At 36.6% G+C, this 13,051-nt stretch overlaps 1 protein-coding gene and 1 pseudogene across 1 annotated transcript; one reads left to right on the forward strand and one right to left on the reverse strand.

The window, feature by feature from the left end:
* Nucleotides 1-1,219: 1,219 nt before the first annotated feature.
* LOC149186310 (uncharacterized) lies at nt 1,220-1,549 on the reverse strand. Its single transcript, XM_089409296.1, has one exon. The coding sequence runs from the start codon at nt 1,547-1,549 to the stop codon at nt 1,220-1,222; it is 330 nt and encodes a 109-aa protein (XP_089265422.1).
* Nucleotides 1,550-11,230: 9,681 nt separating this feature from the next.
* LOC149186311 (uncharacterized) lies at nt 11,231-12,160 on the forward strand (annotated as a pseudogene).
* Nucleotides 12,161-13,051: the final 891 nt, after the last annotated feature.

Genomic DNA, 13,051 nt, shown 5'->3' on the forward strand with positions numbered 1-13,051 from the left:
TCACTTCCCCTGGCTCAGGTGTCTCTGTGCTGGGGTCTTTACTTATTTTTTTCTTTGGAATAGGCAAGGGTGGGGCAGAGGAGATAGAGTGGGACCTAATGGGCGTTAAATTGGTTTAACACATATTACAACGTGATTCACTAGAGGGGTCAGGCCAGTTGTGGAGGGGGGCTTAGGGGTGATATATAGGTACAAGCTAGTAGAGTAGCGGGAAAGCACAATGGGGTTGGGCACGATGGCGTGTTTGATGGAGAAGTGGCCCAGGAATTTGGTCCCACGTCTAGTCCAAAAGAAGCCCCACTCACTCAAGAATTAATAGCTAGTCAGTTCCAAATGATCATGGCATACCTGGGCGAGATGAGACAACAATGACACAATGATCGTAACAAGTTGATTGCCTTTCTAAATGAACTTGAACACAACCAATGGGTGATGATGGATAAGATGGACTCTTTTCGGCACAACCAACGTCGCACTATGGAGGGGTTAGACCAACTTGATGGCAGGATTGATCACCTTGAACACCATGCTCACGATGGAATTCAACCTCTGGACGCCCTAGATGTGAGGCAAGGCCCAACGCACCTAAGAAATTTTTGATGATGGTTCGTTTTGTTTGTATTCTGAATGTTTTCTAGTGTATCTATGTTTATGGCATGAGTTTCAGATATAGTATATAGAATTTTGTTTTTTGTTTTCACATCACTCTCTTAGCTAACAAATCCAATGAAAATAAAGTTGGGAGAGTAGAACACATAGGAAATCAAATCTAAATTTTTAAATAGATAATAATTTTTTAATTAATTATTATATATATATATATATATATATATATATATATATATATATATATATATATATATATATAATTAGCTTACCAATTTAAAAACACTCATTTTTTAAATGGGACAAGGGGATATAATTTTCAATCCAACTATTCACATTTATTATTATAAAAACAAAATATTATTACAAATTAATAATTCATTTTCAGCCTTATTGGGTGTAATGTTAAAGTCAGTATTACAGTTAAATTCGGGTGGAAAACAGTTGATGCTCAAACTTCGTTATATGAATCTTTGTCAGCTGTACTCAGATGTGATGAACAATATGCGAAGGAGGAGCTACAAAATGGACATAGTTAAGTTGGGAGGGTTCGCGCTTTGGACTTTGGAATGTTGAGGCAGGAGGTGTGATACCAACACTGGCAGGAGTTGCACTATATCATCAATAAATCAGGATTGTATATTGACTGGTACACGCAAGACTGCTCCATCGTCTGCGCATCCATGCCCACGCACTTGCACGTTATGTGGTTGTAAAAGAACCTGTAGAAGTATTCGTGGTACCCCCTGCTACTAACTCCCTCCTCGTACACCTCCACGATGTCGTAAACAGTAACCTTGTCCACCAGGGAGTCCAGGTGGACAAGTTCGCGGTGACCAGAGGCAATGAGCTCCGCCTCTGTGTGGTGCTTTTGGCGACCTTGGGGGGTCTGCTCGGTTCTGTAAAACAAGCATACCTTCACTTGTGGGGTGTCGTCTATCATGACACGTAGGACTATCTCACCCACCCACACCTCCTACCCCAATTTGCCCTTCATTTTGAAATGCGCCTTGTATCTTGATTTCACTGCCAAGTTTGTTCCCGGGTACACCCATGCCACACGTGCTCCTAACCATTAGGCCCACTTAAGTTGTATCACTCCTAACCACACCATGCTCCTAATATATTCACTTTCAAAATCATCAAAAATATTGAAATTTTCATAAATTTAACAAATTTGTAAATAAACAATTTAATACAAAATCATAATTATCTATTTTGGTTAGAAAAAAGTTTATCCCTCTTTAAAAATAAATATACTCTAAGACACCAAAAAAAGTCTATAACTCTTTAAAAAGAAATATAGAATGAAAACGTGAGAAAATTTAGTATATTTATGTAATTTATCATTATTAAAATTTAATATGTTTATTAGTCTCTACCTCGGTGATGTGGATGGTTACCAAAATTGATGTGGTAGTCTGGAATTAGACTAATGGTTCACTTAAAAACCAGTCAGTTGTGCGTTAATAAGATTATGTATGTGTATTTCCTCCCAAGGGTCCCGCTAAGTTGACCAATCACCGTCGGTCCTACTTTGACTTCTTACTCCCTGAGTGCTTCAATCTCCACCGTTGATCTGGCTTCTTCAAATCTGATGAATATCACGTCGTATCACGCGCCAACTAGCCGAATGATATCCACCATTGATATGTCTCGTTTGATCCAACGGTTATCACACCATCTCGCGTGAATTCTTGCATGACCAATATCAGGTTGAGAGCACACAAGAAAAGTGGTTTTCCCGTGTGACATGTCACCGGCTTAGGTTAATCACGCAATTTGGAGAAATACCATTTCCCATTTATTTTCCACACAATATACCACTTACTGCTTTCCAATACTACCCATGTGTTTAATACAAAACCTTTAATAAATGTGCTTAATAAGATTTAGCGCCTAATCTCAGTATTAACCCTTAATGCTAATTGACTGTAATTAATAATAAACACATAAATGGAAATAATACTCGATTAGGGTACAAAACACCGATATGCAGATTCAAGAGAAACTCTGCACCAGGAATAACACGCAACACCACACTTAATCAATTATTCAATAATATAGAAATTATAGAGTCTTGGCCCTCTCGGCTCGATTACAACAATTTGTCTGACCTTTGTTTCCTTGCAAACCCTATCTCTCTCTCAATCTTTCACTTACTCCCTCTTCTATTCCATCCAATCTCTATCATTACATTTTTTTTCTCTTTTATGGATCAAATCCTATCCTAATTGCATTGACAACTCAATCTCTATTTTTATCAGCTCAACTATTAAATCCCTATTCTCAAGCTCTGATACACACCTATTCTAACAACTTATCTCCTATTCTAAAAATAATACAATGATTTAATTATTACCATAATTGAAGTAATAGATAAATTCGAGAGATCCAACTCTCTATATTAAAACTGATTTTGACCACTCAAGTCAATGAAATTCATCTCATGTTAGCCACAACATGTGAACATACAATAACATTGCTGGCTAAGTTCGGATGCTCCTGCATCAGACTCTCGGGGAAGAAAAGAATCATCCATCAAACTTTCAGGGTTTACTCCATACTTGTGCAACTCTGCTGTTGTCAACCAACTGGCATCCTCTATTGGTTTTCCCTTCCATTTGACCAAATACTTAAAATAAACCTGTCCTCTGGTTCTTTAGTTACTCTTTTCTCTAGAACAACTTCCACCTCTTTCTTGATTGTTTTAGGCATTTGTTCTTCCCAATGTACGGTCTGTTCTTCATCTTATGTAAGCTCCTTCTATAGTTCTGACTCTGTTTCTTTGTATGGATATAAATTTGCAACATTTAAAATAGGTGATATTCCAATCCCTTTTGGTAACTCAATTTCATAAGCATTGGTTGAAAACTTCCTCACAATTCTGCATGGCCCTATCTTTTTCATCTTTAGTTTATTATAAGTCCCAACAGGAAATCTTTCTTTCCTCAAGTACACCATCACTAGATCTCCCACTTGGAATTCTTTTTCTTTCCTCCTCATATCAGCTCTCTGTTTGTATTTGCCACTACTTTCCTGCAATTTGTCTTTGACATCTTCTTGTAGTCTTTGCATCTTCTCTGCAAACTCTTCAGCCTTTACACTTCTTGTCTCCTGTTTGCCCAAATTTCTGAGCTCATACACACCTCTTGGATTCATTCCAAAAACAATCTGAAATGGACTCATCCCAGTACTTCGGTTTGGAGTGTCATTATAAGAAAACTCAACTTGAGAAAGTGCTAAATCCCACTGCTTAGGATTTTGATACACTAAACTTCTCAATATGTTTCCCAAGCTTCTGTTTACCACTTCGGTCTGTCCATCTGTTTGAGGGTGATATGCATAAATGAAAATAAGGTTGGCACCTAGTTTCTTCCAAAGAGTTCTCCAGAAATGCCCAACAAACTTTGTATCCCTATCAGACACAATACTTATAGGAAATCCATGTAACCTTACAACTTCTGAAAAAAAAACATATTAGCAATATGTGTTGCATCACTAGTCTTTTTACATGCAATGAAATATGACAATTTAGAAAATCTATCTACCACAACATAAATGGAATCATTTCCTCTTTCGGTTCTAGGTAATCCCAAAACAAAATTCATACTAATTGCATCCCATGGTCGGTCTGGTATTGGTAATGGCTGGTACAATCATGTATTTTGGCTTCTTCCCTTAGCATGCTGACAGATCCTGCACTTCTCAGCAAAATTCTTAACATCAGTTTGCATCTTTGGCCAGTAGTAAAAAGCATTTACCTGAGCAAATCATCCACAATAATATCAACAAAATCATTCAACAGAGTTTTGATTTCTTCAGGTAAATCATCCAAGTTTGTAGAAGTCAAAATTACATTAGGTCTCCCAATGACAGCAAAATGCATTTCTTCACCTTTTCCAACTTCTTGCAATAGCTCCTTTCCACTCATGAGCATAACACTATTTCCAGCTGTTCTTTTGTTTGCTTCATCTTTTAATGGCAGCAATGTATGCTTCACTCCATCCTTCTCCAAGGTATAGGTGTTTATTCTGCCATCATGAATGTATTTTCTATCAAACTGTCAAGGTCTTCCCAGCAATGCATGGCATACATCCATTAGCATTACATCACATAATACCACATCCTTATAAGTACCAATCAGGATTTCTACTTTGCATTGTTATGTCACAATAATTTGATGTCCTTTTTGCAACCATGATACTTTGTAAGGAGTAGCGTGTACTGTTTTTACTAATCCTAACTTGTCCACCATTTCTGTAGAAACAAGGTTATTAGTGCTTCCACTTTCAATTATAACTTTACAACATTTTCCTTTGGACTTGCATGTAGTTTTGAATAAACTCTTTCTCTGATTTGGTTCTCTTGTCTCTTTCTCTGCTTTGAGTAATACCCTTTTCAATAACAAAGATTCTCCTACTTCAAGTGATTCTTCCTTATTTGCAATTTGAGGTTTTTCTTCCTTTGCCTCAGCCACATTCACATTCCGCTGATTTGTTTCTTTATTATGAGGATAGTCCCATGATCCATGTCCCCATTCTCCACATGTATAACACCAAATTTCTCTTCCTCGACCTCTTCCTCTAGGTGCAAATCTTCCTCTACTAAAGTCTCCTCTCTGTTGTGGTCTACTACTTGAACGTCCTACTTCTCGCTGAGGGTGCTAAAATCTTGATTTGGTAGTTCCTCTACCTCTTGCTTAACTTTTCCCTCTGTTCCTATGATTTTGTTTTCCCATCATCTTCTCCTCTTCTTTCAAAGCTGCTTGATAGGCATCTTCAATTGTCTTCAGACTTAGCAAGCTGATTTCATCCTGTATATTGTATCTGAAGCCATTAATGTACCTGGCTACCTTTTCTACATCATCCTCTGCATGTCCTACTCTAATGCTAAACTATAACTCTTTTGTATATTCTTTTACAGTCATTCATTTTTGTCTTAAATGTTGTAACTATCTGAAAAGATTTAACTAATAATCTTTTGGCATGAATTTACCTTTCAACCTACTCACCATTTTATCCCATTGTTTGATATTGGGCTTCCCCTTTCTTGCTCTGGATGTTTGTAGTTCATCCCACCAGATAGTTGCATGACCCTTCAATCTGGTAACTGCAAAGTTCATCTTATTTTTGTCATCAACCTCCTCATAGTCGAAATACTTGTCCAATGAACTGATCCAGTCCATCAACTCTTCTACATTGATATTCCCATCATACAAAGGTATTTCCACCTTTGGTCTTCCACTTAATTTGGCCAACATTTTGAGAACTTTGGTAGCTTCACTTTCATCCTCTTCTTCTTCCTCAAAAGATTTCTCTACAGCACTGGCATCTCCTTCATCAAGTGCTCTCCTTTGAGCAGTTTCTATTGTCTCCATCATTGTTCACAAATTTCAAATCTCTTCCAGCAGAACTTCATTCGCTATAGGTCTCCTCCGACCTATTCTAGCTCCTCTCCTAGGTGGCATGTTTACTGTAGAAAACTTAATCCTTGGGCTTTGATACCAAATGATGTGGATGGTTACCAAAATTGATATGGTAGTCTAGAATTAGACTAATGGTTCACTTAAAAACCAATTAGCTATGCGTTAATAAGATTATGTATGTATATTTCCTCCCAAGGGTCCCACTAAGCTGACCAATCACAATTGGTCCTACTTTGACTTCTTACTCCCCGAGCACTTCAATCTCCACCGTTGATCTGGCTTCTTCAGATCCGACGAATATCGTGTCGTATCACGCGCCAACTAGCCAAACGATCTCCACCGTCGATCTGTCTCGTTCGATCCAACAGTTATTGCGCCATCTCACATGAATTCTTGCACGACCGATATCAAGTTGAGAGCGTGCGAGAAAAGTGGTTTTCCCGTGCGATGTGTCACCAGCTTAGGTTAATCGCGCAATTTGGAGAAATACCATTTCCCATTTATTTTCCACGCGATATACCACTTACTGCTTTCCAATACTACCCACGTGTTTAATACAGAACCTTTAATAAATGTGCTTAATAAGATTTAGCACCTAATCTCAGTATTAACCCTTAACGCTAATTGACTGTAATTAACAATAAACACATAAATGGAAATAATACCCGATTAGGGTACAAAACGCTGATACGCAGATTCAAGAGAAACTCTGCACCAGGAATAACACACAACACCACACTTAATCAATTATTCAATAATATAGAAATTACAAAGTCTTGGCCCTCTCAGCTCAATTACAACAATTTGTCTTACTCCCGTTTCCTCGCAAACCCTATCTCTCTCTCAATCTTTCGCTTACTCCCTCTTCTATTCCATCCAATCTCTATCATTACATTTTTTTTCCTCTTTTATGGATCAAATCCTATCCTAACTGCATTGACAACTCAATCTCTATTTTTATCAGCTCAACTATTAAATCCCTATTCTCAAGCTCTGATACACACTTATTCTAACAACTTATATCCTATTCTAAAAATAATACAATGATTTAATTATTACCACAATTGAAGTAATAGATAAATTCGAGAGATCCAACTCTCTCTTTTAAAACTGATTTTGACCACTCAGGTCAATGAAATTCATCTCATGTTAGCCACAACATGTGAACATACAATCACATTGTTGGCTAAGTCCGATGCTCCTGCATCACTCGGGAGGGACTATAGCATTCCCTTTATGGTCAAACTATGTTGACTTTGCATTATTTTGTTGTGTTTTTTCAATTTTAACCAAAGTTTCAAGGAAATGCTTGGTATTTATATTTTCTTGTAAATTCAAAAATAATTTTCTAATTTTTTATTAGCTTAACAATGTCTGATGGGACATAATTCCCCTAGTGGAGGGAATTTTATTTTTGGTATATATGTGTGCACCTGACCAATAATTTGAAAAAAAAAAAAAACTAATTTTGTGAGTGGCCATTTATTGTTTCTGACACTGACACTATTATGTTACTGCTCTGCCCAATGATATTAGAACTAAGGCAGTTGTAAGTCCTTTACATAGATGGGAAGCTAAACAATTGTACAGAGTAAACTTGAAATTAATGACCACTATTTCGTAAAGAGAAATTTAAATATTTCACCGTTGATATCCTAAATTTTGCAATTTAAAAACCCATGAATCTTTTTAATTACAGGCATAACCATCCCCATGCACCGATTGACCATGTTCACAAACGGAACACGATTTCCAATCAACAAGGAAGCCTCATCCAATTGAGAATCGATTAAAAGCAACTGAATTCCTTGACATGGAATTTCTTAGCATCCATTGAGATTTGAGAGATGTTACTGTCCTTTATAGAGAAGTATTGGATTAGTTTATAAATTTTAATGCACAGGATGTCGCTTTCAATAAAATGAACCTAAGGATGATGAGCTTTATAGGTGCAGGCAGGCTTCTCCATTCTCGTATCGTTAGTATCAATATATTATTAAAAAACATGTAAAGTCAACATGTAAAGTCATATGGCATACATTTGATGCCAAACTTGCAAAGTGCTCCTTGAAGCTCACAGTACAATGATGTATTTTTTTTAATAATTTAAAGCGTGACCCAATGATCACTTGAGGACCATCAAACAACAATGAGCACACACTAATTATTATGCTACAACATTCACAACAACAGCCATATCGTTTCTCTCCATGATTGCGTTGAATTCATTGATTATAGGTCGCCTTCAATGGCATAACAAGTGAGGCACAACTAGATTTCACAGTTGCCTTCAATTGCATTTTACATTTGGGGCTAGCACATTATTCGAAGTTAGGGTATTGATTTATTTCGCACCAAATTTAAGGTGGAATGGAGATGAGTTTTCTTTAATGCCAAACACTAATATGGAAGTGGAAAGGTGCAGGAACTGCAGACTTCTCGCACCTCCTCAAGTTCAATTTGCAAAAATGGAAGATATGTTTGTCTTTTAACCCGAAAAGTAATTCGCCCCAAGTTCATTTTTATTGTTACGGGGCATTTTAATACAATGACAGGTATCTTGTTTTATAACAAATCAATATTATAATGATGATATCTTATTGTTGTGGGGCATTTTAATACAATGACAAGTATCTTGTTTTATAATAAATCAATGTTATAATGAAAATATCTTGTTATGTCGTAATGCATTCTCTTCTAAATGAATAACTTATCTTCAATCTGGTTGAATTTAGGCTCACTTGTACTGTTGCTTATTGTTGATGCTTTAAACACTTGCTAGAGTTTTATAACTTGTTTGCTTGAACTCTTGATTTCACGCTCGCTTGAAGACAGTTGCTTTGCTTGAATGCTTCACTGACACTTTGTGAATGCTTCAATCAACTTCACACTGGCTTGTCTGTTGTAGATGTTGTGCTTTGAACTTTTGCACTTGATTTTGACACGCTCGCTTACTTGGTTGTTTGAATGACATGCTCGCTTGCTTTGTTGTGTGAATGACACGCTCGCTTTCTTGGTTATTTGAATGACATGCTTGCTTGCTTTGATTGTTTGAATGATGATTACTTTCTAGATGGCTTGCTTGAACTTTCTTGATTGATTACTAACACTTTGTGCTTTCTTGAATGTACTCACTGAATGTGCGGATTTTTAAAAAGGAAGGGTGTCAAACATTGTCGAAAATGCACCCAAGAGACAAATGACAAGTTCAATCTTGATGACTCAGTGAAAGACTTACTTGAATTAATGTATTCACCTTAACAATTCAAATTATGGTGTCGGTTACAACCAAGAATGCACCCGTACAATTCAGTTAAAAAATGTTTATCTGCAAGTGATACAAAAAGTGTTGATGATGTTGATGTCGTCTTGGTGTGAAATGCTTGATTTGGTAGCTTCCTTAACTTGATTGCTTTGATTACATGATGTGAAATATGCTTGCTTAGAATATCATCTTATCAAGTTGATGATGTGACGCTTTGTGCTTGTGTACTTAAGCTTGATTACAGGAGCTTGATTAAGCGTTCTTATACTTAAGCTTGCTTATGTGCATGTAGTTGTCTAAGCATAATACAAATAGAGTGTTTTGATAATCTGAACACAAGTCATGCACACGCATTCATTACACACGATGTACCTAAGATCCCCTTATTCAATTTCGGGAGGATCTAGGACACAAGCACCACAAAAAATATTTCTTTATTAAATATTGAAGTACATCAACCTTTCATCTTTTCAACATCTTCGTTGAAATCTCTCAAGCACAATGTTTGAGAACTCCTTGGAGGCAGATTGTCTTCAAAATCTAGATGTTTAGTGATTCAATCTCTCTCAAAGTAAAATATTACTTTGGATTACAGCAATAACTTTCTCTAAAACAAATTCCACTTATCACTCCAAATACAAAAAATCATTTCACCTTATTACTCCAAAATAAAAAAGAATATACATTTAGCACTCCTTGCCTTATATCTCCACAATAAAAAGATTTAATTTTTACTTTCATAAAATTTAAACTCCATTCCCAAAATCTCATACAAGATACTACACCTTATTACATCTCCAAAAAACCTTTTGTTTAAAACTATTACACCTTATCTCTCCATCACTTCAAAATATAAATTACATAAAAAAAAATATACAAACACTACTTATCTCTCCATCACTTCAAAATATAAGTTACATAATAATAATAATAAAACAAAACCACAAAAAATACAAACACTACTTATCTCTTCTTATTTTTTAAATCACATTGAAAAAAGTGAATTAAACTTTTTCTTTAAACATTCACCATAAGTGAATAATGGGAAAATGTGTTTGAAGACTATTCACCATATGTATGAAAACCTTTGTAATTTTTTTGTTTTGGTGCATACCTTTAGGCAAGTCCCTTTTAAACAATAATATGAATGGTTCAAGCTTTTAAAAAAATAACATGAACGTTGAGAAGAAAATTAATGCAACTTTCCTGGAAAATGTTCGTCCTTCAAACAATTGTCTCCTCGAAAACGCTCCAACACTTTGCAATGTCCACCAATCAGCGTGAGGTCAGCTCAGCTCTTCACACAACAGCCCAACTTACCAGGTTTCTAAAAGCCTCCTCCCAAGAGGCAGTCTTCAATGAATTTGATTAAGCACCTGGAGGCATCTCTTCTGCACACGTCTTGCAACACAAGTTTCTTTGTCACTTTGCGCTGACACTCACTTCTTTGATGGATATGCACTTTAATATCCAGTGGATTCCATTGGGCCTCCTCCTTTGTGATAACTTCTCCACGTCTCTACACCCTTTCTTCTGTCCGAGCGCACTTGCAGGTCTTGGTAACACACTCCAGCTTCACTGGATAGGTAGATTATGTCACTCTTTGCCTCACGTTTCCTTTGGAGTTACATTAATAGCCCAGGGCATTGCTCCAGCAAGCTTGTTGAAGAAATTCCCTTCAGCACCTTCAACCACTTCATTAACTTAGCAAAGAAAATCAGCCGGGTGGTCTTGAATAAGTCGTGTCAATCGAGGATTTTGTCTGCTCAACTCTTGAAGCATTGGATTAAGTGCTTTAGAACGGAAACCTGGAGCTCTGCAAAACTTGGATTCGTGCATAACGAAAGGTGGAATCCATCGAAGCAAGTAAGATTTCTGCTATTTTGAGTGCATATTTTGGGCCGTTTGAGGCTTTGTCTACCGAAACATGCATGGTCCTTGTTGTCTTTCCAGTTAAATTTAAGTGCATAATCTTCAATCCTTTCAAAAATGAAATCCTAGAAGGTGGAATTGAAGTTGTAATGAAGACAGGTGTTCATGTAACATGTGGACCAATGGTTGAGGTTTTTATACCATCTCAGAAAATGACAGATTTTGAATTTATACCGGGGGAGAATCCTATTTTTAGAAATAAGAAAAGTTCAAATGTGGAGAAAGGTGGAAAGATAAGATTGAAGGCATTTGCTATCAAATGGCTTGAACAACGCCGAGTATTCCAGGCACTGGGAAGTTTGGAAGGAGATTTTCTAGGACCTATTTTTGATCCTGAGATCTGTAACACGATGGATTCTGAGAGCCCTAAGATGAATATTGGGGATGATGATGAAAATCTTACAGGGAACACTAAGAACAATAATGAGAATCAATCAAAGAATGCTGATATCAATCCTGAGCATCTTTAGGTGAATCCTGATTTGAACCATGAAACGAATTCTGAGATGAATCGGCAAAAAGATACTGATGCAATGGATCCTCAGACCAGTCCTGAGTGTCTGCAGAGGAATTCTGAGATGAATCTGGAAACAAATTCCAAGAAAGATCCGCAACAAAATTCTGAGTTCAGAACTGAAACAATGAATCCTGTGATTAATCTTGTAGATCTTGAAACAATTTCTGAGACGAATCAGTCACAGAATGCTAAGATGAACACCGAGACAATGAATTCTAAGACCAGTCTTGAACAACTTCAAGCGTATGCTGAGATGGATGTGCAACAAATTTCTGACACTGAGATATTGAGCTCGATGGATGGCATGAATTTTAGATACCATCAATGTGCAGTTGAAAATAAAATATCTGCATGCTACCAGTTCTCCAACAATGGCGTGAGATATGAATGTAAACAATGTCTCCCCTTCTGATTACATTGCCACGATCATAATATAATTAATAGGTTTCCATGGAAGACTACCATGGAATCAGTGAGACCTTAAGAACCATTGATGCTCTCATACCACATGAAGAAAACTAATAAACAAATAATACACACTCACACTCATAAAATAAATATTAGAAACATAGAAAAACCGGACATGACAGAAAAGGCATGAGAGACTTTCCTGTAGTCTCTCATTCACATGAATTTCATTTTCATTATTAAAATGATGTTTATGATACATATAGATACATATAGATACATGAAGAAGTTGTCTGAAGATATTGCATCTATCTTGAACAAACTTGGTTGAGAAAATATCTCAACACACTAATCTAGGAGAACTAGTTGGACAGAATCTCTCATCCTAACTAAACTCCCTAGTTTGAGGAACTAACTCCTAATTCTCAAGATTTGATTTATTAATTATGATTTTTTGATTTATAATTGTTTTATTATGAGAGTGAGCCTAACACTAAAAATAACTCCATTAGTTGTTATTCTGCAATGGTTTGCACCGTCAGATCGAATGTTAGACGATTGAAGAATAGTGTGTCGCCAGATTGATACTTGATACAGTTTCAACAACTGAATGATAATACATGCCATATAACCTTACTCCTCCACAATGTTGAGCTTTACCTTGGCACTTGTGTTTTCATATTACAAAGAAAACTCTTCTCCTAGGGTTTATAGGACAGTTGGATCCCGCCAACAAGCTCACGCAGTGGACCAGAGACAAGATGAAAACCCTTGCAACAGCCCCATCTCAAAGCTCAAAGGCATGATGTACAATAATGACAAGGTTTTCAAGCTCAGGCTCGCGTGATGTTGTGATTTGGAATTTATGGTGTGATGTATTGTTGGTTTAGATGTG

The sequence above is a fragment of the Pinus tabuliformis genome, chromosome 3_1 (assembly GCF_031772625.1).
Source record: "Pinus tabuliformis cultivar Carrire ecotype Pingquan chromosome 3_1, CPIR1, whole genome shotgun sequence".
NCBI lineage: Eukaryota > Viridiplantae > Streptophyta > Pinopsida > Pinales > Pinaceae > Pinus > Pinus tabuliformis.

Coding starts and splice junctions, on each gene's coding strand:
- LOC149186310 (XM_089409296.1), bottom strand. CDS start 1,549: ATGATAGACGACACCCCACAAGTGAAGGTATGCTTGTTTTACAGAACC.